The 26,858-nt window shown below is 50.4% G+C and overlaps 1 protein-coding gene across 5 annotated transcripts in view; it reads left to right on the top strand.

Annotated features, from left to right (window-relative positions):
* The window catches only part of TACC1 (transforming acidic coiled-coil containing protein 1), a 78,157-nt gene that overhangs the window by 1,313 nt on the left and 49,986 nt on the right, over positions 1-26,858 (top strand). The window contains exons 2-3 of one of the 5 annotated variants that reach the window (XM_081171383.1): positions 502-626; positions 24,987-25,102. Coding sequence is in view for 3 of the 5 variants with exons in the window: in XM_081171380.1 (XP_081027506.1) it covers positions 22,299-22,486; positions 24,987-25,102 (304 nt within the window). In the remaining 2 variants the exon portion in view is untranslated. Of the gene's footprint in view, positions 1-501; positions 627-22,245; positions 22,487-23,171; positions 23,398-24,986; positions 25,103-26,858 lie in introns of those variants that run through there. The other 4 variants (XM_081171380.1, XM_081171382.1, XM_081171381.1 and 1 more) reach the window with 4 other exon arrangements.

The following is a 26,858-nucleotide window of genomic DNA, read 5'->3' as shown; positions in this document are numbered from 1 at the left end:
ATCAGTTGCTGGGAGAGGGTGCTGGTTCTCAGATCCTACCTGCAGGTTTCCCAGGTGCATCTGCTTGATCACTGTGATAACAGGATGCAGAACTAACCTCCACATGGGCTATCAAATCAGAACCAATGCTCAGTGAAGGTCGGGCTCACCTCCCCATAAGCTTTGTGCAAGCAAATCAGGAGGAACACTCTGGGGGAGTCCCATGAGAGCCTGAGGTTGTTTCATAGGGGCTGCATGCTGACAACCAAAGGGATCTCTCCCAGCATTGATGAGATCGTAGTTGTCATTGCTCAAATGTCCTGAGGGACATTTAAAGGAGCAATGCAAGTCATGGTGAGACAGTTGTGCTTAGTCACACTCCCCAGGAATACATCAGGAAGGCTGCCCTTTGGCTATAGGGTGAGGGAATGGTCTCAGTTTGATCATTTCCCAGCACATGGAACTTTCCATGGGGTTGGTTTGTGTGGCTCATCTTTCCCATCTGTTCCTCTTTCCTGGCAGCTCCTGCTATGGCACAGCCTGAGGAGCAGCTAGCAGAAGTTAGAAGCGGTGCTGAGCTCCAAAGGCTCTGGGACGGGTGCTGGCTGTAGAGGACGCCTTGAACTTCAGAGGCTGCACCACACAGGGTGAGTTTGCCACCTCCCTCCACTTTGTCTGAGGGATGTTTCCAGTGTGTGGAGTATTGGGCGCTGCCTTGGATCAAGTGACAATTGGTTCATCTGGTTTCATGTTGTTCACAATGACTGGCAACAGGGCTCTCTCCCAGTGGTTTGGGGGAAGGGTGTAGCTCAGTGGTAGAGGATCTACCAGGTCAGGCTGGGAGTGAACCTTCCCTGAAATCCTGGAGAGTCACGGCTAGCAGCAGAGTTTGTAACCAAATCCATACTTAATAAACAGAATACTGAATTAAAAGTTAAGCATATGGTCCTCCTGATAGTTTTAAATAAGTGCTATACAGGTAGAATTTTTCCAAATCTTTATTTACTGTATTTGTTACTTTATTACATATACAACAGTGGCTTCTATAATGCTGGACTTATACAACTAAAGTGGGGTGTACAGGGTGTTAGGAGAGGGGGTAGCACCTCTGGTAGGGGACACATCATGCTCCTTCAAGAGTAGTTTGCCCACCTTGTCCCCATCCTGCACTCAACTCTCACCTGTGGCTCCTAGAAATTGTCAGAATGTAACTGCAGCCACAACCCCAGAAATGGCTTCAACTGGCTGGCTAAGCAGGTGAGGTTGGCTGGTGGGTCTTAAACCCTTGGAGAGTTAGGGTCTTCCCTGCATGCAAAGACAGGCTCCGGCGGATGGAGCAAAGGAGGTCAAGAGTGGGTCCAACGGTCAAGAAGGCGGTTTCTGCATGTGCTGGAGAGGGAAGTGAGGGGCACATGGGGCTTGTCCACCTGGAAAGGGAGCCCATCCAGGGGAAGGAAAACTCTGATCCTAAACCTCTGCTGTCTTGCGGGATATCTTTGGGAGAAGGAAAGGCTCAGGAGGAAACCCTACAGAAATCCGGAGCGGAGTCCCTAAGACGGATGGGTGGCACCTTGTACACCTCCTTCCAGCTACTACTGTAGCCCAGCTGGGCCAAACGTCTTGCTCTGCCTTCCTTTGGACCCCATCAGTGAGGCTGAGAGACAGGGAGGCCTCCAAATACATTGCCCAGGCTTGCACCCAAGGGAGATCACTTCAGTGCTGCCAATGCACCTTACCCCTGGAGGCGCACTCCATTGTCTCTCGAGACAGACAGATGCAAACTAGTATGGTATCAAAATATTTTTTATAAATAAGATTACCTGGTAAAAGCAAGCTCACACCTCTCATTGAGTTCGTGTACATACTTAGGGTACATATTTAAATGGCTTGTTTATAATTCTATTTGGGAATGATTCCAATGTTGATGACCTGGTAAGTGGGGTAGAAGTGGAAGGATCATTAGGCGCGAGTGATCATGCTCTTCTGAAGTTTACTATACAGCGGAAAGGAGCAGCCAAGCAAACTAGGACTCAATTTCTTGACTTTAAGAAAGCCGACTTGCCTGGAGAAGAGGAGGTTAAGGGGTGATATGATAGCCATGTTCAAATATATAAAAGGATGTCACATAGAGGAGGGAGAAAGGTTGTTTTCTGATGCTCCAGAGAAGCGGACACGGAGCAATGGATCCAAACTACAAGAAAGAAGATTCCACCTAAACATTAGGAAGAACTTCCTGACAGTAAGAGCTGTTCGACAGTGGAATTTGCTGCCAAGGAGTGTGGTGGAGTCTCCTACTTTGGAGGTCTTTAAGCAGAGGCTTGACAACCATATGTCAGGAGTGCTCTGATGGTGTTTCCTGCTTGGCAGGGGGTTGGACTCGATGGCCCTTGTGGTCTCTTCCAACTCTATGATTCTATGGTTCTATGATTCATGTTTTTATGTAGCAGCATTGTTTTATACTTTTTGGGTGTCTCATGATCATATTATAAAGTAGTTGTGTTCTGTGTTACAAATGAAGCATTGCTGGGAGTTGTTTCTCCACCCCGCCCCCCACATATTTCTTATCAATAAAATATTTGGTGTGGTACCAGCAGATATTTATTCTGAAAGTGTGGCCCAGAGCAGTGGCGGAGGAAGCTTTTCCGGCACCCAGGGCGGAGCGTGCACACGCGGCAGCCTGTACGGACGCTGCACCCTCAACCGCTGTACAGCTGGGGGGCAGCAGGCCATCTTGTCACACACACACCGGGGGGCACCCTGGGCACGCCCCCTGCCCCCGCCTTCGTACGCCCCTGGCCCAGAGAAAATAACTTTGAGACCCACTGACCTAGATGGGCCAGCAGGGCTTTTTGATGCCAAACATGAGAGCAGATGCCAATGGGCTCCACTGCACAATTTAAACAGGTCTTAGGATATGGATGGTCAGGGTACAGCATTTTATTTTATTTTACCTTTTGCCCTGCCCATATTTATGTGTTGATCTGCTGTCCATGGGGTGCAGCAACTACCAAACTGGTCATAGAGCTGTAGGAAACTGCCTTGTTGAAGAAAGATCTTAGGTCCGTCTAACTGAGTAATGATGACATTGGCTGGCAGCTGCTCTCAGGAGCTTCAAAGATAGCGAATCGTTTCCATCCTCACCTGGAGATGTTGGGAACTGAACCAGAGGTCTTGTGCATACAGAATGTGGACTCTACCCTTCAGTTATGGCCCAGTTCACCACCCACACCCCCAAAACCGCCATATACCCAGCACTGAACAGTCTGTAGCACAAATCCTTACCATCACCTGGTCCTTGATCCTTTTACTTGGAGATGTCAGGAACTGCATCTGGGATCTTTATCATGCACAGCACCTGCTCTGGCACAGGCTATGGCTCCCAGGGTCTTCTGCACACACACACACACACACACACACACACACACACACACACACAGCTCCAACTAGGGATGGAGGAGAAATTCAATATTTAAAGGCAAATTTGCATTATTTGTCCCTTCTAAAACAACACAGCAAGATCCTTCGAAATACACACTTCTCTGAATTTTGCAGTACCATTTTTCCAGCCAAGTAATCTGCACAAGAATGCATATACTAGGGTGAAGACATGGAGACATATGTACTAGTGAAAGTGACATACAAAAATGGGAAAACGTGCTTTGCAAATGTGTATATTGGGCAAAACTGCATATAAAGGTGTGTGCTTAAGGAAAATTTCATACTAAAATGCTGATGAATTTTCACAAGGACTGCTTGAAAGAAATTTGTAAGTTCATGTGGAGGTGTGAATACCAGAATACCAGAAATCAAAAACTGAGAGAAACCAAAGCAGACATCCCTAGTAAACGGATACAATAAATTCTCATTTGGTGCTTCTTCATCTCTGAGTGTGTTGGCAACGTTTTTACTGTGGATTCCACACATCTAGTTAAAGAGCAAGCAAGGGGCCAGTCGTGTGTGTTTCTCTTTAAAGTTGGGCCTCAGTTTTGTGGGACGGGGAAGGGGGGGATGAGTTATTGCCACTTGGCAGAACTCCCTGTTTCTGAAAGCATTATGAAAACCTTCCCAGAGAGAAGCGATGACATTCTTGGGACGCCAGAAGAGCACTGCAGTCCTCCAAGAGCCAACCATTCTGCCTGCTGTTCTGCCATTTACTGAAGAGAATTGACTTGACCATCGTGCTCCATCTTCATCTGTTGCTACTTGGGCTTCATTACTTGACTATGCTTTCTCATTTTAGGCACCTCAAGCTTTTGCCTAAGGAGAAAACAAGGGTGATTTTAATTGCTGTTGCAAATAAAAATAGCTACTGATTTATTTTAAAACCCCACCCACTGCCTCTCCCATTAACAAACTTTCTTTGACCAACTAAGACTTGAGAATCTCACTGATCTCCACCTGGGCAGCCTTCCAGGGGCCGCATGCTGGGGTAGGCAGGGCCAGAGGCAAACAGTGTGCAAGGCAAGAAACTTTGTACCACACAAAAGACAGAGGTTTCTTCACATATGTATCTCCATCCAAGTGAGCAAGAGACATTGTCACCATTCAAGGAAACATTCCAGCCAGGCAAAAGCTCCCACGGAGGGTGTGGAGCAGGGCAGTTGAGGGACATGGCCTGGGTTAGATACCTGAGGGCCTCTGGTGCTCTGCTTGGTATTCCTTCCACTGCCACAAAGTGGCAGGAAGTTCCACATGCAGCTTTTGACAGGTGCAGTTTTCTGCTGCTGCTTCCCTCCCTCCACCAGCAAGCAGATTGCTGCTCTTCAGGACAGCTGCATGCACCCTCCTAATGGCTTGTTCATCTATCCGGTACTGATACCTTGTTCCAGGACTGAAAGTTTTCCTAGGGCTGCAATTGCATTTTCAGGGGAAGTTTCAATTCTGGCATTCCTAGCTGTTGTACAGATAGACACACTTCCTGCTAGGAAAATGAGGCGGCCTAGAGCACTGCTGTCAGGAAACACACAGGTGCCCCTCTCACAGGTACTTACGCCTGGCACTATATGCACACAGATGCCCAAAAAAGAGCAAGCCGATTCCATATGAAGTTACTATTTTCTTTCGGCTGGATTCGTTCTAGTCCCTTTAACAGCAGCCGGCGCTGCTGGGTGTTTTCCTGGCATGGGGATAAAATCTCACCAGCTTCATTTGCACCTCTAAGGAAGCTGCTATATGCACAGAAGCAAAGCCACGAGAATACATTGGCAGCCCCATTTCCAACAGCAAACCAGGACCGACCAGCCCTCACCGTGTGCTCCATACAGCAACTTATTTTATTTTATTTTATATTTTACCAACTCCACTCCTGTGCTTTTGATGGGAAATCAGCAAGTGACATATTTCTTGGCACCAAGCAGGAGGGCTTCAGAGAAGCTTCACCTGAGGAATTATTGCGTTATAAAGGCACAGGCGCCCCGCCAGAGAAAACATTGGTTTCCGGCGCAGTTAACAGAAGAGAACTGTAGCTCCCTCGGCTCGCTTCGTCTCCACGTCAGGAAAAGACTCGCTGGCTCAACTTCGATGTCTCTGGGCTTTTATTGGAAAAAAGCAGAGGAGCACTGCAGTAGGAAAAGTTGGCAATTCCGGCTCCTACGGTTCCCTCGCGTCCCCTCTGCGCTGCTCCTGCGCTTGCAACGCGGCCGATCTTTGCCCTTCCGCACCTGCCGGCTGGGTCCGCCCCTCCGGCCGGAGCTGGGCGCGGCGCGTCCGCCTGGAGCTGCGAGCCGGCGACGCCCCGGCCCGGCGGGCGGCTCTCCCCGTGGAGCGAGGCGCCTTCGTGGGCGATGGGGGGGACCCTGAGCCGCCGCGGGCAGCCGCCGCCTCCGCCTTGCAGGCTGGACGGGGCCGGGTAAGTGCAGGGGGAGAGACTGGCAGGTGACCCTCCCTGGCAAGGGGGTGTAACTCCCCACTGTGAACCCGGGACGGTTTCCTTAAGAGTAAAACGATGAGGAAAAGCTGGTGGGGTAGACAGGGTGGTGCAGTGGTTAGAGCGTCCGAGAGCCCACGATGTGACCTTGGCCCAGTCCCTATCTCTCAGCCTAGCCCACCTCGCAGGGTTGTTGTGGGGATAAGACGGAAAGGGGAGACGTGTGCGCTCCCTGAAAGGTAGTGGGATACAGATGACAAAATAATAGCTCCCCTCTTGTTCCGGTCAAAGCTAAGGCTGATCAGCCCCCTATGAAAACTTGAATTTTTGAAAAGCCCCGGGCTGCTCGGAGGGAGGCGTTTTCTGTGTATTATAGTTAGGCTGCAATCCTGGTCGTCTTTGCTTGATTAGAGAATAAACTTCCTTGACATCGGACAGGCTTCAGTGAGCCTGCAGAGGATTGGGCCCTTCTTCTCTTGTGGGTCAAAGATGGCTTCTGGGTGGCTGTCTCCATCCCACATTCTCCCCCATTGATGGTCATGTTCTCTTTCCTCTCTTGGAGGCAGAACTAAGGCCTCTGAATGGGGAGGGCAGTGCAGTTGGGGGCTTTCCAGGCACCTGGAGGCAGGGGGCAGGAGGGAGACTTACAGACTGCAGCCTCCTCTGCCCTTTTGTCCCACTGCTGCTGCACCTGGAGCAGCCAGAAGGCTGAGCCTGCCAGCCCGGCCCACGGGCAGCCAGGGGAAGTTTCTCCCATAGCGGTTTGGGGGGAGGGGGAACCTGCTTATTTGGAGGCTCCATAACCTTGGGCCTCCCGAAAGGGGTATTTTCCCTTGGGGTTTATCCTCTGGAGGTGACAGGATTCCCCCTGAACTGTTGTTTGTGGGTGGGCTTCCTCCTTGGTGGAACAACTGTGGCTGGAAGGAGGCTGGTAGGCAAATGGGGGTCAGACTAGCTTCTAGTTGAGACGCGGAAGGTTTGGAGAGTGGAGCTTGGGGTGAGAGCGCAAATGCAGCACCTCAACGGATGGTGTCTCTGGTTTTTGATGTTTTCTATATCTCCTGTAGTTATTGTACTTTTGTGTTTGCAATTACTGCAATTTTATTATATTTTCTTCTGCATTAATCTGTTCACTGCTTTGGGGGCCTTCAGGCCAAAAAGTCCGTATAAATAAACCAATCAATGAGTGAATCTGGTTGAGAACAAGATGCTGCCCTAGATGGGCTTTTGGCCTGATTCAGCACAGCATTCTTGAACTTTTGCAATCCTATTCTCATGCTCTCCTGTTCTGCACTTGTCCACCCCTTTGCAAGGGCCCCCATTAACTTTCATGGACTACTGGAGATAGGACAATAAACCAGCTGAGCCTCTTCTCTGTGTGTCTACATCAAAGTAACTCCCACTGTGACCAATGGGGCTTACTTCACAGGAAGTGGATTTAACATCCTGGCCTCTGAAATTTGTGACTAGTCTAGCAGATTTATTTTGACATCTTATGCCACAATAAATCTGCCTGTCTTTAAAGTGCCACAATCTTTTTGTTGCTGCTGCTGCTTTTGTTGAAACATAATGCTCTCCCCTCTGGAATTTGTCACAATAAGCTAGCCTGATGGTTACTCACTTGGATGCATTTATAAATGAAAGGATTAGAAGTGTTGGAGGGTGAAAAGGATTGGATGTGTAAGACTGGAGGAGGATTCTCTCTGTGCTGTGTTGTACCTGTGGGCAGCTGTGAGGTGGGTGGCAGCCCAGTGGGAGAGCACTTGTTTTGCCTTAGGGGCTCTGAGGTTCAGTCTCTGGGATGGTCAGGTAGGGCAGGGAAACTCTTCTCCCCAAGGCCCCAGAAAGCTGTAGCCTGTGAATGCGTAGCCAATGTTCCCCCAAATAATTACAGGGTGCTACTTGGTTAAGGGTGCTGAGAGCTGTTAGGGGACCCCATTCCCACCACAGAGCTACAATTCCAGAGTCCCCTGGGAAGAAGGATCAAATGTGAAGCCACTCTGGGAAGCCAGAACATGGTACCCTCGTACTTTAAATATACTGTATGTTGTGACTTTGACCTAACATGGATGGAAAAGGTACAGCGAAAGGGCACACCAGTTCTGCCAGGTGTGACTAAAAGGCAAGGGGACAACTCCTGTTGCTGCCTCATTTCCTGCCAGGCTCTTGCTCCATGACTTTTGACAGCTCCCTGGCACACAGATATTACACAGGTGGAAGGTATCCTGTTGCTTCATCTCTCTACCAGCAATGGAGCACGTGCCATGCACACACCTTGTCTCAGGCAGGTTCACTCTCTGGCATCTCTAGAAAGGGCTGTCCAGAGCCCTGGAGAGCTGCTGCCAGTCGGTGTAAACAATATTGAGCTGATAAAAGGCATGGGAGCTCTACAACACTCCCCTAAAGCCCCCACATGAGTGCTGACTCTTCTACTGAGACCTAGTACTGTCTCAGTGCTTGCTGCTTCCACACACCCGCCCCCAAAGCAGTCCACCACACCTGCCCAACCAGGACATTTGTCAATAAAGAATTAATACATCATAGAGGTCCAAATCCTTGTTTTCTCTCTGTAGCCCTTGAGACCTTTGATGAAGTTCATGCAGCTGCACAGCTTCTGCCCCCACACTCAAATCCTGCCACTGAAATTGTGCTTATATAATATGTCCCTACTGTACTGGTTGAGAGAAATTAACACAACCAGAGGACAAAAGATCTAGGATTGAGAAAATATGGAAAGTGTTTATTGATCATACACATGCAGATGCCCCCTGCCCTCAATATAGACTACGGAGCTTTTCAGTTACCTCTTTACCTTGAAACCCTGTAAAGAATAAAGGAGAACCATCATGATTCACATTAGCAAACCCCTCTTCTTCCCTTACTCACCTAATGAGGAATCCAGGAAGATCTAATTCTCTGCTCCTTCTGCTTGGCTGTGATCCATGTTAAGTAGGAACATCTTTTTTATTTTATGTTTCTCTAAAAGATAAGATACAAATTAAAAACAAAAGGGATACAAAGGGGGAGTTACTAACTGAGGCTTACGACTGCTCAGTACTTGCTGATAATCTTCACACTTGCTATCTCTGCATGGCAAAGGTGTCCCTGCCCAGGTAAGGAGAGGATAGTCCTCTTCCCCACCAAAACAGGGAGAGAAGAGTGCTTTGCAAACTTGGAAGCCACACTTGCAAAAGTCCCCCTTGCCCACCACCCAATGGTTTCACATTTACACAGGCAGCAAATGTGGGATGTCGCACAGAGACCATTCTGGAATAGGCTGTCTTACAACCTAAGCCCTGAGTTCCTGTTCCTAGTTCCAGTTGTATTTTGTTTTGTTTTTAAAAACATTCTAAACTGGATTTAGATGTTATCATAGGAAGTCGTGCAGCAATTACAAACTATCTATGAGAACCCATTTATAATTTTTGGTGCAAACAGTTCTGTGAGAAGAAGAAGCAGCAGATGCTGTCTTGAGGACACCCCCGCCTTAAAAAAAAACAGGTTCCAAATTTGCACCCCACCTGAACATTATTGGCACCCATCTGTCTTGGGAGATAATGGAAGAGTGTGCCTTCAAGGGTAAAGTCATACCATTGGAGAGTTATCGCACCTGCTGTGGCTGTAGAGACTGATAGGGGAGAGACATGTTTTGTTGCAGCTGGGGCAGTGAGCACTCAGGGCTGATTTTCTTAAGAATGGATAAATTTGAACTTCTTGCAGTCCATGGGACTCTCAAGAGTCTCTTCCAGCACCATAATTCAAAAGCATCAATTCTTCGGCGATCAGCCTTCTTTATGGTCCAACTCTCACTTCCATACATCACTACTGGGAAAACCATAGCTTTTACTATACGGACCTTTGTTGGCAAGGTGATGTCTCTGCTTTTTAAGATGCTGTCTAGGTTTGTCATTGCTTTTCTCCCAAGTAGCAGGCGTCTTTTAGTTTCGTGACCACTGTCACCATCTGCAGTGATCATGGAGCCCAAGAAAGTAAAATCTCTCACTGCCTCCATTTCTTCTCCTTCTATTTGCCAGGAGGTGATGGGACCAGTGGCCATGATCTTCGTTGTTGTTTTTTATGTTGAGCTTCAAACCATATTTTGCGCTCTCCTCTTTCACCCTCATTAAAAGGTTCTTTTATTCCTCCTCACTTTCTGCCATCAAGGTTGTGTCATCTGCATATCTGAGGTTGTTGATATTTCTTCCGGCAATCTTAATTCCGGCTTGGGATTCACCCAGCCCAGCCTTTCGCATGATAAATTCTGCATATAAGTTAAATAAGCAGGGAGACAATATACAGCCTTGCCGTACTCCTTTCCCAATTTTGAACCAATCAGTTATTCCATATCCAGTTCTAACAAAACCTTATTAATGTTGCTTTTAATTTGACATGCTCTTAATTTTGACTAACAGTCAGAGGGATAGTTAGGATGATAAGGATATTGCCTCCCTCTGTGGGTGATGGATAGTCATGTCTTCTACAGTCATACCTCGGGTTACAGACACTTCAGGTTGCGCATTTTGGGGTTGCACAACGTGCCAAACCCAGAAGTACCGGAACAGGTTACTTCTGGGTTTCGGCACTCGCACATGCACAGAAGAGCTAAATTGCGCTTTGTGCATGCAGAGAAGTGCCAAATCGTGACCCATGCATGTGCAGATGCGGCACTGCAGGTTGCGAACGTGCCTCCCGCACGGATCACATTCGCTACCCGTGCGTCCACTGTATTCTGCTTTTCTGTATTCCTGCTGAAGAGCTTTCTGGCATTTGGTCCTGTTAAGATGTGCACTGGCTGTCTCCCAGCAACAGTGCTGAGTGAGTGTCAGTGTGTTTGCAAAGAAAAGGAAGTTCCATTTTGTTTGAACAGAGTCTGTTCCTCACATTGCAGAGATCTGTAACTGAGAGGTGGCTTGACTGTGTTTTCTTTTCGGCTGTGATCCTGTGGAACACAGGAAGGCGCCTCATGCCAAGCCAGGCCATTGGTCCACTGAGCTCTAGATTGTTGGCACTGACTGGCAGCAGCTCTCCAGGAGGCATTCCAGCCCTGCCGGGAGATGCCTTTGGAGATGGAGCCTGGGTCCTTCTCCAATAGCTACCTGCAGCATCAAACCCCTTGAGGATGTACTGTTTCTGTCTCTGGCTGTCACTCCAACTGGTATTGCTCCTCTGTTTCTTAGCTGAAATGCAACTTGAAACATATACTGCATGGCCAGCTGAGTCACACCAGCAGTTGCAGTTCATCTCCAGGGCACCACGTACATACCACAAATCAGAAACCGTTCGACTGAAATAAATTATGCCAGTTTGCATCTCTCTTGTTGCTTTATTAATTGTGCCTCAGATCTGCAAAGCAGTGATAGGGAAATTTCAGCCTGGGCTATCCCTGCTTCAAAGCTCTGGAGGTTCTCTGTCACCCCAGGTTGCATGAAGACAGTTGCTAGAGTTGGCAGCAATGGGGGAAGCTGGAGGCTGAAATCCTGAAGGCAGAAACACATTCTCTGCTGGGTGGGCAAAAGTCAAAGGCCAAGCTCCTCACCTTTGCCCGGGGCAGAGTCTTCTTACTGGCTCCCAGTCCCAGAGGCTGAGGAAGGGCATCCAGGATTTCCATGGCAGAACTGATGCTCTGCATGCTGAAACTCTGGGAGCTGCTGCCAGGCAGTGCAGACCATGCTTAGCTGTTAGCGTGACTCAGTACAAGGCAGCTCTCTGGGATGAGAGGACACACCCAGCCCCTTCTGAGCCCCATGGAGGCTTGGCGGTTCCAGGTAGCTCATTTGACCATGTTCCAGGTAATCCCACCATGACATTCCTGGTTAAGCCTTGGAGTCTTTGAGAAGTCCTGAGGATGGGGGTACTGGTGATTTAGTGGCAAAGGAATGGCAGACATGGGGGGAGACACACCACCCCGATCTCCAAGTGATGCAAGATTGCAGGGGTTCCAGGCGATTACCAGTGTTTGTGTTTCCTTTGGAAATGAGGCACAACAGAGACTGTGGAGTCCTTGTGATATAGGGTTTATGTACACATATCTACGATGGAGGAACTCACAGCATTACGCACCCAGAGGTTCTTGCTTCTCCTGTGGTCTCAGTCTTGAATGCCAGCAGAAATCAGCCACGGCCCTCTGTCTCTCTACTCTGTGCTGCCACTTTTTCTCTCTCAGCTCACACCCCAGCCAACTGCAATTCTAAAAACAACTCCTCTCCTTTCAGCTCTAAAACTCTACTTCAGAGGCCTCTGACATGGAGCCACTCGCTTTGTCCCCCAAGACTCATCTTTAGGGGGCCATCACCAGGCTGGCTCCTGCCTTGTATTTCAACATGCTAAAGCTAGGAATTAGAAGGGGGGTCCCGGAGTCAGAAGGGGAGTCCAGGCACCCCACATATTCATAACAATATTGAAATCTAAGACTGTGGCACAATGTGGTGCCCTCCCTCTGTATTCTGAACTCCCAACTCAGCCCCAGCCAGCATTGCCATTGGTCAGGAATGATGGGAGTCAGTGGCCTCCATGGGGTTGTCCCTAAAAAAGTTTGGCCCAACTCATAGTTGTAGACATGGCTTAGATCTGGTGTTCACCTCTATGGATGTTGGTGATCTGACACTAAGTAAAAGTGAAACAAAAGAAGTGCCATGGTCGGATCACTGCCTGGTGCAACTGGACTTCTCTGCAGCCCTTTCCCTCTGCAGGGAGGTGGGACCAATTCGGATGGTCCGCCCCCGCCACTTAATTGATCCAAATGGATCAAAATGGTTTCCAGGGAGTGGTGGGGGATATTTTATCCCATGTTGATGGCCTTTCAGCTGATTCATTAGTGGCCCGCTGGAATGCAGAGTTAACCAGGGCTATTGACTGTCTGGCTCTGAAGAGCCATCTCTGATTGCATAGAGCGCGGACAGCCCTGTGGTTTTCCCCTGAGCTGAGGGTGATGAAACAATCTTTGAGATGGCTAGAGTGTCGGTGGTGGAAAACTCATTCTGAATTGGACTGGACACGGGCTAAAGCTTAACGTCGAGCCTACCAAGTGGCAATAGCGACTGCAAATAGGACCGTCTTTACTGCCTCTATTGCATCTGCAGAAAACAGCAGCAGGAGACGCTTTCAGGTGGTTCACAATCTATCAGAACCACCATCATCACCGGGGCCTGGTAGGGACCCCAAGATCTCCTGCAATGCTTTTGCAAAGTTTTTTGCAGATAAAGTCGCACAGATTCAGAAAGAGGTAGATTCCACCGTGGGAGCAGGGCCGGGGCGGGAGAGTGCTAGAGTTCAGTCTGGCCAAGTTGTGTGGGATCAATTCCAGTCTGTTACCTCCGAGATGAGTGAACAGGCTGCTTGGACAAGTGAAACCGACCACCTATCTCCTTGATCCTTGCCCATCCTGGCTCATAAAAGCGAGTCTGGAAGGGCTGGGTGATGGGCTCTGCGGTGTGGTGAATACTTCCCTCTGCAAGGGAGCCTTCCCAGACCCACTGAAAGAGGCGGCCATTAAACCCCTTCTTAAAAAAAACACATCTTTAGACTCGGCCAATATGGCCAACTATCGCCCAGTCTCAAATCTTCCATTCTTGGGCAAGGTGATTGAGCAGGTGGTTGCTCAACAACTCCAGGCACACCTGGAGGATGCGGACCATTTGGATCCCTTCTAGTTGGGATTCAGGCCTCATCATGGAACTGAAACTGCCTTGGTCGCACTGGTCGATGATCTCCTCCAAGCTTAGGGACAAAGGTGAGACCTGTTTCCTAGTTCTGCTGGATCTCTCAGCAGCCTTTGATGCCATCGACCATAACATCCTTCTGGACCATCTAGAAGAGCTGGGAGCTGGGGGCATGATTATACAGTGGTTCCGCTCCTTTCTCCTGGGCCGTGTCCAGAAAGTAGTGTTGGGGGATGAGTGTTCAAACTCCTGGGCTCTCACTTGTGGGGTGCCTCAGGATTCCATCGTCTCCCCCATGCTTTTTAACATCTACATGAAGCCACTGGGAGAAATCATTAGGGAGTTTGGGTTGGGTTTTCATCGATATGCGAATGATACCCAGCTCTACCTCTCTTTTAAATCAGAACCAGTGAGGGCAGTGGAGGTCCTGTGTGAGTGCCTGGAGGTGGTTGGAGGGTGGATGGCAGCTAACAGATTGAGGCTGAATCCTGACAAGACAGAAGTACTGTTCTTGGGGGACAGGGGCGGGCTGGTGTGGAGGTCTCCCTAGTCCTGAATGGGGTAACTGTGCCCCTGGTACACAGCCTGGGAGTCATTTTGGACTCACAGCTGTCCATGGAGGCACAGGTCAATTCTGTGTCCCCAGCTTCATCTGGTACACAGGGTGAGACCCTACCTGCCCGCGGACTGTCTTGCCAGAATGGTGCATTCTCTAGTTATCTCCCACTTGGACTACTGCAATGCACTCTACGTGGGGCTACCTTTGAAGGTGACTCGGAAACTGCAATTAATCCAGAATGTGGCAGCTAGACTGGTGACTGGGAGTGGTTGCCGGGACCATATAAAACCGGTTCTGAGAGACCTACATTGGCTCCCAGTACATTTCCAAGCACAATTCAAAGTGTTGGTGCTGACCTTTAAAGCCCTAAACAGCCTCGGTCCTGTATACCTGAAGGAGCGTCTCCAACCCCATCGTTCAGCCTGGACACTGAGATCTGGCACCCAGGGCCTTCTGGTGGTTCCCTTATTGCAAGAAGTGAGGTTACAGGGAACCAGGCAGAGGGCCTTCTCGGTAGTGGCGCCTGCCCTGTGGAACCCCCTCCCATCAGATGTCAAGGAAATAAACAGCTATCCTACTTTTAAAAGACATCTGAAAGCAGCCCTGTTTAGGGAAGTTTTTAATGTTTAATGCTGTATTGTGTTTTTAATATTCAATTGGGAGCCACCCAGAGTGGCTGGGGAAACCCAGCCAGCCAGATGGGCATGGTATAATATGATGATGATGATGATGATGATGATGATGATGATGATGATGGACTAGGCGGACTAGGGTAGTCCCCTAAATGTTCCTCTGCCACCTCCTTCCCAAAGCCCAGGAAGTTTCTGCCCAGCTTAGGGAGGGAGTCGGAATGCTCATACAGTATGTGCAATGTCACACACACACCGCCCCATCGTCCTTGCAAGCTGGCACCTCTGGCCCTAACTGTTCTCCTACAAAAAAAAATCACCACACACCACTGATGGGAGTTGTAGTCCAACAACATCTGGGGGCACCTTGTTGGCTTTTCCTGCTCTCCTGTTGAATTTATTAAAACCATACTTCACTTTCTCAGATTTGGCAAGAATGACCTCCACCTTTTGGTACTTTCTGGGGGAGCTTTGAAGTGCTAGAAATGTGTGCTGTTTCAAAACTGAGAAGCTGAGAGTCTTAAGATCTGGCTAAAATATTGTCTGTTGGATGCAATTCTGTGCTAGTCATATGCAGAGCTAGAAAAGGATAGAGCCCCTGCTTGAGTGCAGAAGGTCCAGGTCTAGTTAAATAAAGGATTGGGTAGCAGATGCTGGTAGGGGGTGGGGGGGTGGAGGAACCTGTGCCTGAGACCTGGAGAGGTTTGTCAGTTCCAGTAGACAATGCTGGGCTAGATGGATAAATGTTTTGACCTGCTAGAAGGCAGCTTCTGATGTTCCCATCCCCAACTGGTAGCAACAATATTTTAGGCACCCAAATAAATCAGCACATGGAGTTTCTTCTACCACTCTGAACCCATTTTCTATCGCAACATTTTGTCAGTGTATGGGGATGCACAGCCTGTTCCTGTGCGTGTTTACTCAGGAGTAAGTTCAACTGAGTTTGGCAAGACTTATTTCCAAAGAAGTGTGCATTGTCTTCCTGAATCCTTGGACAGTTGCTGTAAGAACAGCTTATCTCCTCCTGTATTTATTTGCAGGCTTTCTCACAGCCACATCAGGGCCTCTTCCCACTCCACGTTTCTTAGCAACTGCAAAAAATGTTATGTAACTACGGTTACAGGAAAATTATGTGCTGAGGGATGTGCATGTGCAGCCCTGATGCCAAGTGGTGTGGGAGTAAGCCAAGGCTGCAGAGAGTCTAGAGAATCTCAATGGCTCAGATTCTTCCAGAAACGAAACCACAGGCCTGCTGTTTGCTGTTCTGACTCTGGAGAAGGGAGCCTTCTTTTTCTGGTGCTTTCTGTTGGAAAAGCCATCTCAAAGCTCCCTCTAGTGAGTTTTGCTGCTAGAGCTCCCAACAGAGCGAGGGTAGCATTTAACAACTCCAAACTCAATCACAACTGAGATTCTGGACTCCTCCAGATGCTTTGCTCATTGAACATTTATCCTGACCCAGCTCCACCCCTCATCCACGGCGCTTGTGAGGCCCAGTGTCCTGCCTATTGTTAGCAATGAGGGAATCTAACAGTTTCAGTTTCTTCTTTTTCCAGCCTCAGATTCAGTTCTCCACATTTCCACATCAGTTTGTAATTTTTTTAAGTGCTCGTGAAAATTTACCTGCATTTCAGGGCAAATTTCTCCCACTATCCACATTTTGTATGCAATTTTGTCTAATTGATCCATTTTTGTTTTTAAATTTTCATAGTTTGGTGTCTACATTTTTTTACACATTACTTGGCTGGAGAAGTGCACTGTAGAATTTGGAGAGTGGCTGAGTTTGTGGCCACCTATTGTTTTGGAAAGTGCTCTGGTCCATGGGGTCACGAAGAGGCGGACACGACTAAACGAGTAAACAACAACAATGAGAAACAAATGGACTTTCTCTCCTGAATTGGCAAGGGAAACAAATTCTTTGGATTCCCATACTCTTTATTTCTGAGGCTCGTCATTCCTATTTAATTTTTTCAGCCTGTACCTCATAAACATCTTTTCTACCCCTGGGGCCTTTTTGACCACCTTGTCCACCATGGGGCCTTTCTTCACCTTCTGAAATGCTGGTCATTGCAGGAACAACGGTTTAGAAATTGGTGCCCGGGTATTTCTTCTTCTCTCCTTGTTCCTATTCCCTTGTGTATTGTGCGTTTTTAAGACTGTAAACCTGAGGGTGAGGGCTGTCTTGTTCTGCTTGTAAGGAAGCCCCTCTGGGAGAGTCTTTGGCTGAAAAGTGGGGTGCAAGTGCTCCAGATAAATAAATGCATACATGGAGAAGCCTTTTGAAATTGAACCTGGGACTTTCTGCCTGCAGAGCAGATGCTCCACTTCTGAGCACACAGCAGCCCTCCGGATCCTCTGGGGCTGTGTTCCCTTTACCACAGAGCAGTGATGGCGAACCTTTTAGAGACCAAGTGCCCAAACTGCAACCCTAAACCCACTGATTTATCGCAAAGTGCCAACACAGCAATTTAACCTGAATACTGAGATTTTAGTTTAGAAGGGGAGGTTGGCGCATCCACGCGGAGAGAGAGCGGAGCAATGCAGTGGTGCCTCGGTTTTTGAACTGCTTAGTTCTCAGACTACTTGGAACCCAAACACTTCAAACATGGAAATGAGTCTTCCGGTTTTCAAACTTTTTCCAGAAGTGGCCCATGCTCTGTTCTGAGTATAACTTCCATTTTGAGTGCCACACTTCCATTTTCAGAGGGAAGGCGGGCTGGGCAGCAAGTGAGCAGGCACCTGCTGCCCTCCAGTGCTGGGTCCCTCCACTGCCACAACATCAACCACCCCATCCTCCAGCTCCGGAGGCGCTGAGTGAGGGAAGGCTGGGCTGGGGCGAGCAGGCAAGGGATGCCGCCGCCACCCCCAGTCTGCTCCTGCTCCTGGGGTGGCTCTGCTAGGCAGTGTAGCTGCTTGCACAGGAACAGGAGCTGGATCGGGGCTGCTGAGCTGGGGAGGGACAGGCTCCATCACTCTTTCCATTGAGGGGTTCGCGGCTGCACTCCCCTCAAGGAAGAATGTTATGTACTGAGTTGAATAGGATCCAAACTGCAGCAGTCTGATTGGTCCTAGAACAATAGGATCCAAACTGCAGCAGTCTGGTTGGTCCTAGAACAATAGGATCCAGAATGCAGCGGTCTGATTGGTCCTAGAACAATGCAGCAGTATGATTGGTTGGCAGGAACCACCCAATCCTGCTCCAGATAGAAGTGAATCCACAACCTGATTGGCTTACAGTAGAATTCCGGAATTAGCCAATCATGTGCAGCCCATTGTGTAAATAATGTATATAAAGCAGATACTGTGAGGGGACTTTCATTCATTCCTCCTCACCACTATGAGCTGAATAAAGAGCATGAAATCACTTTGTGACTCTGAGTATATTTCAGAGAAGTTTAAAGTAGCCCCCACCTCCGCATCAGATCCCCTGCAACCCCGTGAAGGCAGCCAGGCTGAATAGTTGCTGATGCTGGGGAAGGTGGAGGCAGCCCAGAAGCTGCACCTGAGAGCCCCTGCACCACCTGAAGGCAGCTAGGCCCTCCCCAGCTGAGCTGCCCGATCCCGCTCCTACTTGCGAGCAAGCAGGAGCATGGCTGGAATCTCTCAGAAGTGGAGGCTTCGTGCTTCTGAGAGATCCCCGCCCTGCTCCTGCTTGCGATCGGGCAGCTCAGCTGGGGAGGGCCTAGCTGCCTTCTGGTGGTGCAGGGGCTCTCAGGTGCAGCACGAAGCCTCCACTCCACTTCGGACTCCGCTCCCACACCGCAGGGTGTGTAAAGCCTCAACCTCGCAGCAGCAGCAGCAGCAGCAGCAGGAAAGCGGCTGCTTGGAAATCTCGGCGGCTCACCAACGCAGCAGTGCCCTTCTGAGTGCGTGCATAGAGCTATGCCCTCCCCACCCACAACGGAGGCTCCCCAGGGGAAAATGTGCACCCTGGAGGTTGTGGCTCCATTTTGCAAACACCCCCCACCCTATCCGAGGCACTTCTACTCAGACACAAGTTGAGCTGAGGACTCGACGCGCTGCAAGGGCCTTCTGTCGGCTCTGTGCTGGGGTGAGGGCTCTTGAGTGCCCCCTCTGGCACACGTGCCATAGGTCTGCCACCACCGCCATAGAGTAATCCTAGCCTGACCTGGGATTTGGAGGAAGAACATGCCTGTGAGTCTTTTGTGGCCGCCCCCTCGCTTGCCCTCTCTTCTTGCTCACCTGGCAGGAGTCTCTCTTCTTGGCAGCACATGATGTCCTGCCCAGACAACTGAAGGATGTTGCTAATGCCCTCCTCCAGATTGGCTGCAGCTTCTCCTGGTCCTCATCTAGCAAGTGCTGGTTTAAAGGAATTTGCTGTTCTGCGGCCTGACTTTTGGCAGTCAGGAGAAAGTTGAGCTCTGCAGCATCTGCTCCTCTCCTTCTGTTTTGCAGCATTATCTGCAGGGTCATGTGGGGCTCCTGTGCTGCAAGCCAAATTGCCAAGTGTTGCAACCAGTTGCACATAAGCTATTCCTAGGGAAGGGGTTTTTATAAGAAAATTGGCACCAACTTCTGTCTCATGAACCTTAGAGTGGCAATGAAGGATGATCTGATTGTGTGGCTATGGGAGGAGGAAATTGCTCCCTGTCTTCCCTTGCAACAATCATTGTGTGAAGAATTTCTTAAAACAGAAAAATCGACCCTGGCAACCATTTCTAATAGGCGATCCATCCGCATGCCTTATTGACAGAAGCAGGTCCAGAGGTCATTGCCCCCATCCTCCAGGGCAAGCTTTGTGTCTTCTCCTGCTGCTGCCGCCCCACAATGCCTCTGGATAAGCCCACATCCCAGACTTGCCATTGGGGGGCTGGTCTCCAGGCTCACTGGAGAGAGAGGTTTTTCTCCAGGGGGGGAGGTCAAATGGACTTCATGCCCAAAGAGAATGGGGACTCCAATAATGCCAAGAATCTTGGGCTGTGCCTGTACTCTGGAGATTGCAGCAACCAAAGGCAACTAGCACAGCTGGACGGGTCACCAAAGCCTGTAGCAACTAAAGGGAGGGCAGCTGTGGTGGGGGGCTTTTCAAGCAAAGGTTGGGTGGCCATCTGTCAGGGATGCTTGAGCTGTGCTTCCTGCATTGCAGGGGGCTGTAGTAGATGACTCTTGGGAATCCCTTCCTGCTACACAATTATAGAGTTCTATGATCTCTTTGAGAAATGTTCAGCTGAGTAAAGTCTGCAGGATGAGAAGGGACCTGCCTGCCATTTTACAGTTGTACTCCCTGTGCTTCCTCACGACGGAAGGGATAAGATTACTCAGTAGTAAGGGAAATGCACACTGCATATTATGTGCAATAAGGAAGGGCATTGCCTGAGTGTGGGGGAGAGGTAAAATGTCAAGAATTTAAATAACTCAGGCGTATGATGAAGGAAAATACAAGTGAAGGCTGTCTTATCTAGATCAAGCAGAATTGGCTAAGAATGTAAAAGTCCTGCTGCATCCAGCCAGTTACCTCTGGGGAGCTTACAGGCCTGGGCCCAAGGGCAATAGCCTTCCCTGCTGCTGATCCATCAACAACCCATATTCAGGGGCTTAAGGTTGCTGATATTGCAGATAATATGTAGCCCTCATGGCTGGTAGCTATTGATAGCCATATCTTCCACAAATTTCTCTAATCCCCTTCTAAATACATAATTATAATTATGGGTGCGTAATCCCATATTTTATGGCAACAAATTCCATACTTTAATTTGGGTGGGGACCAGACCTGTCCAGCTCTCCTCTACCAAGTGCAGGCCAAATGTGACAGGTGGGTGCAGTGACTTCAAGCCTGCTTTCTGCAGGGATTAGCTGTGCAATTGAGTTCCCTACATCTGATGTCACACAGGTATGGCTCTGGGAAAACAGCTCTGGGTCGAACTGGAGCACATGCTAAGCCACATCCAGCATGCGGGCTAGAAGTTCCTCACTCCTTGTTTCACTAGATGCTGTGTGAAGAAGCACTTCCTTTTCTCCACCCAGAATCTCCCAATATCTATTCTTCACTGGATGACCCCAGTTTGCTTTCCTCCTCTTCCTTATCTACCCACTTTGTAAGATTATCCTACAATCAGAATGTTAGCAGGTTGCATGTGGGGGCTGAGGAAAGAGATTGTTTGGTGACATGTTTTGAGAGCCTGGTTTTGTGCGCAGGTGTTGTGCTCAGCGGAGCAATCCGTGGTGCTGTTTTGCCCCTCCAAAAGAGCTGTTCCAGTTATGCATTTCCCTAAAGTCAAGCAGTGTGCCAGAGCAATGGAAGCATTTCTGCTGACACTTTCCTTTGTCGTTGCTTAGCCCTGAGATGGTGAGGTTGTGGCTTCAGATGTCACATCGCAGGCGAGAGGATGTCAGTATTTGTATCAAATCAGTTGCCAGAGCCAGGACATTATGCACTACCTGGACTGCAGGACTCAGAACACCTCTGTGGACCAAGTTACTGGGAATGGCAACCAAGTTGTGCTCACGTCCTGCTTGCAGAGTTCCCAGGCAGTGCTGGATTAAACCCTGTGGAGGCCCCAAGACAGTTGAAATCTTGCCCCCCCCCCCAGTGGGATAACATTGAACTAAGAAAGCTTGAATGTAATTTCCCCCCAAGATCAAATCAATATTATTTTCAGCGGTTGTCACATGGGGCCCAGAGGCTGGTGCCTACTCTGCCTATTTGGTAATCTGGCACTGTTCCCAGGGGCATCTGGTTGGACAGAGTGCTGGTCTGGAAAGGCCTTTGGTCTGATCCTGCAAGGCTGGTTGGTTGGCATCTGTCTGTCTCCATTGGAGACAAGGGAGGTCAAGTCAAGCTGTTGGGAGGTTGCAGCGCCTGCTGTGGCTGCAGAGTCTGTGCAGCAGGAGAGACATGCTTTGCTGCAGATGCAGGCTTCCAGTTGTGCTGCTGCAGATGCACCCGGGCGTTTTTTCTCTCTGCTTCCTGCCAGTGGTGCGGATGCCGGGCCTGACTGACTGTCTCCAGGCAGCCCTGGATTTAGGATATTCGTCCGTGCTCCGGGAGCTGCGGTCGTCTGCCAAGGCTCGCCCCTTGTCCCCAGCCCTGCCTCTCCTCTCCCGTGGCGCCGCTGCGGCTGACGGCGACTCCTTTCCTCTCCCCGCGACCAGCCCGCAGCCCGTGCTGCTCCCTCGTGAATGCGCCTCCGCAGCCCCGCCAGACGTGGCGTGTTTGGGGCACCTGCCCCTCTTCCTCCCCGGGCCCGCTGGATGGCCGAGCGTAACGTGTGAAGCGGCCGTGCGCGTGCAGGCGGGGCGAGCTCGCCGGGGCGGCGCTCGGACGGCTTCTGCTCCGAATTGGGCGCGCTCCTCCCGCGCGGCGGCGGCGAAATCGCGCTGGGGCGCCCCGGGCGGGCGCGGCAATGGGCTGAGCGAGCGCGGCCGGTCCGCGGAGGCTCCTCTGGCGCGGCCCTTGGGCCCGATCCCCTTCCCGGCGGCAGCGGCGGCGGCAGCGAGCGAGCGAGCGAGGGAAGGAGGCGGCGAGCCGGGCGGAGGCGGCGCGCAGAAGCGGAAAGCCGCGCTCACGCCGGAGCCCGTCGGCGCCGGATCCGCGCCTTCCTGCCGGCGCCTCTGGGCCGCCCCTCCATTTTGAAGGCAGCCTCGTCCCCATGGCGTTCAGCTCGTCGTGGCAGCTGCTGTCGCCCGTGCAGTGGGCCAAGTGGACGTGGTCGGCCGTGCGCGGCGGCGGCGGCCCGGCGGGGCCCGAGCAGGACGGCCTCGCCGGGGCGGACGGGCAGGGGCAGCCCGAGGACGACGACGAGGACGCGCAGGCGGACACCAAGTCGCTGAGTCTCAGGCAAGGCGGGCGCCCTCGGGGTTCGACGGGGCCGTTTCACACGAGACGCGCCGGGCGCAGCTCGGGGCGCGGGCGGGCGGGCGGGCTGCGCGCTCGAGGGGCGCCTCGTGGGTCCCCGGGCCGCTCTGCCCAGGCCGGGCTTCTCCGTGGCGCCGGGAGCCAGACCGGCCGCGGGGATCGGCAAATGCACGTCGGAACGGCCTCGGTGGGAAGGCCCATCTTCATGTGCAGGGCATCCTCTGACATGCTGGGTGCGTGTGTGAATTAGCCCAGATCCGGCATCCGTGAGGAGCAAACCTCTGTTTTAGACACATCCATCCACAGCGTATGCGCAGCTAAAAACGTGCTAGATGCCTATTTTGTTTCCTGGATGAAGTGTTCCAAGAAGCTGGGTCTTAGTCCTTTCACCACTTTTTGACTATCTTTACTGTGCCTGGAAGAGAAATCCCCCTGGAGATGTGTCTCTGAGTAAAGGCAAAATGTGTTTACTTATCGTAGCGGTTGTATTCGGGGCTCCATAGGTGAGCCCCCTTCTCCTCTTGCAGCCGGTTCTCAGGCCTGCGCTCTGTGGCTACTCTGTGATAAGAGGAATGCTCTCCGCATTTGGTGCTGCTTCTCAGGGAGATTTCAGAGCGGTCAGGGTTTCTAGGTCAAACTTTTTTGGCAGCATTAATTTCCGGGAAGTAACTGCAGGGCTTAACTCTCCCTGGACCTCACTTCATCTCTTGGAGGTAAAGGTTCTTACTTCTAATACCAGATGCTTCTAGCACATGCTCAGAGGCACTCCCTTGGCTGTATGCTGCTGTAGAAAACTGGTTGTGGGAGGACAGCCTTACAAAGTGAGGCTCAGCCAAAGTCCTACCTATAAGCCGATGAAGCAGCTGCCTCAATTCACCCGGCAATGAGGCAAGGTGGGAGTCTGCCTGAGTGACATTCCATAGGCTGGGTGTGAACCACCTCCCTCTCTATCCCAGATTTCTATTGGGGTTGCTAGTGCTTGCTCTGGAGAGCAGAGGCACTTGACACATGCTTTTAAGGCCAAATTCTTTATCACGGTTTCACAATTTCCATACCTGAGCCCTGGCACAAAAACTGGGTCTTGGGTTTTGCTTTACTTCTTAATGTATGATGAATTAATACTGTGAAATGCAACCCTCTCCCAATTTGCTGGGGCCACTGACCAGGGAGTCATGCCTAGTTGCAACTCCCTGCAGAGTGACCCCCAAGCATTTGCAGAACTACAGTTTCCTGTCCTGTTTTCTGTTACGGGTTAGCAAGTGGCAGCCCTAGGGCTGAATCTGGCCCTCTGAGGCAGCCTAGAGAAGAGTGGCTGATGCAGCAGTGGGACTTGCTGGCTCTCTGAACCCTCCTGCTCAGAATCACTGCCCAGTGAAACTGATGAGCAACCAGGGCAGGGATGGAGAACTTGGGGTTCTCCAGATGTTGTTGGGCCGCAACTCCCAACGTATTTGGCTATGCTGACTGAAGCTGATGGGAGGTGGAGTCCAAGAACATCTGGAGGGCCGCAGGTTCCTCATCTGTGGTCTGCTTCAACCGCTATTAGCTCTGTGTTATGGACAAAGGGTCCCATCAGCAGAGGCCTGAGCAAGGACTTCTGCTTGCTCAAGGGGTCTTCACCCCACCTGCATCCCCTGCACTCCCTAAAATTGGCTCTGGGGAGTCCAGAGAACCCAAGAAGCGTGTACGGGTGGAAGAGAGGCCAGCAGAAATATTTGCCCTGATCAACACTCTGCAATATTGAATTCCTCCCTGAACCTCCATATGCAGAGACAGTTATGCTTCAAGTACTAGACATAGGCAGCAAACCATGGGAAGGGTTGGGGAACCTTGATCCCAGGGGCTAAATTTGACCCTCCAGTCTTCTCCACCTGGTCCTTGGCCTCTCCTCAGGAAGCACCCCTCACTGGCTTGACCAGGGACTCCTTTTGCCTGTACAAAGTTTGCATTCATTGCTCCTCCCACTTTTGCCTCTGGCCCTGCTGGCCACTGGCATGTGGCCCTCACAAGGTTACTCAGAAGGAAATGTGGCCTTTGGACTGAAAAAGCTTCCCAACCTCTGCCATAGTGGGGATGCTCTGCTATGTGTGTTGGAGCATGCATGTGCTGAGACAGCCCCATGGCTGACAGGGATGTCATGAAGTCCTGAGCCAGCTCATTTTGGCCACCTTGGCTTGGATATTGAAGTCCCCCAATACCACCATGTGAGTGAGTGGATCCCCCAAGGATTGGTGAGTTTTCTCCCTGTGCAAACCCTACTGGCTGTTTGCCTTTTAAGAACATGTGTCTGTTAACTGCAAAACTCATAATGACATTGTGCATTGTTTGGCCATGACACAGACGTTATTTTGTCTGATTCATCAGAAGTCTCAGTAAGAGAATTTCTGAGTGCCTGGCAATGAAACCCTACTTGAGAAGATGTTCAGAGCTGGGCTGGGAGGAGTGGCTAATTTGTCCTTCTCTTCCCTCTCCTTGTCTGCAGTTCAGATTCAGAAGGCCATTTTGGGACTCCCGAGGCAGAGACCCCAGTCCACTCGCTGGGGAAGGAGCTGGAGGAGCCATCCCTGCACCTGTTGGAGCCTGAGACTGAGCCCCAAGGTAAAGAGGCATGGAGGTTCCTTTTCGCACCTTTCTAATGGAGTTAGAAGATGCCATTTGATGCACAGGTGCCTCTTGTGCAGGCAGACTTGATGGTCTTGCAGACCCCCCTGTGAAGACCAAGGTTGCAGATCATCTCTGTTTGGCTGCTTTGGAAAACAGGGTGCTTGGCTGCAGCCATGTCTAGCAGACAACAATTGTGCAGCAGCATCTTGGTTTGTGTCTGTCAGTTTCTATAAATAGGTGATGGCCACCCCCAGTCCCTCTGGGTTGTCTGCCGTCTGAGGGAAGGGTGTCATTTCTCAGGGGTCTCCCTGAAGTCTCTTAAGGCAACCTGCTATGATAGCTTCTACAGGTGAGATGCTCCACCACTGAGCAATGGCCTTTCCCAGGCTTCTGCTAGAATGAGCATCTTCGGACGCTTCAAGATGACCTGCTTATTGGGCCTTCATTCTGATTTGCTTGCGGGAAGGTTTGTGTCCAAGCAAGTGCTATCTTGCACTTCCTAATGTGTTCTTCTGTCACTTTTCTGATCTGTTGGGGAAGTGGGTTTGTTGCACAAGATCTCTTAATCAGCTTCTGTTTCACAACCTGAATTTGTGTTATGTGAATCCCATCTGAAAATAGTAAGCATTCTTGGAGGCACCTTTCATTGTTGTTGTTTTTTCTATTTTCTTTTTGCTGCAGCCGGCTAAAACTCTTCCCCTCTGGGAGTTCCTCAGCAGCATGCAGTTCCAGAGCCTTGGCCTGGAATAGTGCAAAGGCTCCTAGCATGTTCAAGGTGCAGCTCTTGGAAAGGCAGCTCTTTGCTTCACCCTCCCCATAGTATATTGGGACCAGTTTTGGGCTCGGTGGGCTGAACCCTGTGACCATGAGGTGGGAAGCTCAGGCAGAGAGGCCTGGCAGCTGAGCTCTAGAAGGCAAAAAATCATTGCATCTGCTTTGATCTGCCCATGCTGGAAAGTAGAAGAAACACTTTTTTGCTATTGTGAGTTAGAATTTGTAACAGTTCATTCAGTAGCTATTTTCATTCAGATCTGTGTAGCCTTGTTCTGAGAGCTGCAGAGATACTGTATCTGCAGAAACACACTAAAGTGCCAAGTATTTTGTTTTATGTGTTTATTCTTGGTCACAATCTAAAACACAATTCTATTAGCCAGTGCATCTTAATGGACAAATGTTTGGGCTTAGATCTGGTTTTGAGCCACAGTGCTGCCACAGATTTTCAGCCTCACCTCCCCCCAGTGTAAAATAGTGTTGTTTCTCTCACCTGATTTTGAACATTAATGCTTTGGCTCCATTTGTATGTAACATGAAGCCAAACCATCATCTGCTGGAGAGGAGATTGTGGCTGCTATGCTCCTCTCTGGTTGTGCTGCTGCTCTGCTCAGCCATGGTTTGGTTTCGTGTGTCCACTCAGTGTGGGTTGGTGTCGAGAGCAGGTATGGTTGGGCACCTGCCAGGAGCCCACACCCCAGCAGGGGTGCCCCTGATGGGAGCCTCGTGGACCTGCTCCCGCTTCTCACTGCAAGTGGCTTGTTCACCTGCCTCTCTCTTTGACCCAGACCCAGAGGGAGTGGGCAAACAAACATATGATGGCAAGCTGAGGAGGTGGAGTGTCTGCCATTGTTTACTTGCTAGCTCTTCCCACACCAAGCAAGAAGGTGATGAGAAAGAGCAGCAGCAGCAGCAACTGGTGACAGTGGGCAGCGGCACTGGGGGTTTCTTGCCCAAGAAGCCCAACCCCAAAACCTGT

Source organism: Podarcis bocagei (assembly GCF_964188305.1).
Source record: "Podarcis bocagei genome assembly, chromosome: 15".
NCBI lineage: Eukaryota > Metazoa > Chordata > Lepidosauria > Squamata > Lacertidae > Podarcis > Podarcis bocagei.
Note: the sequence above shows the minus strand (reverse complement) of the source record. Positions and strands in the feature narration are given on the sequence as shown.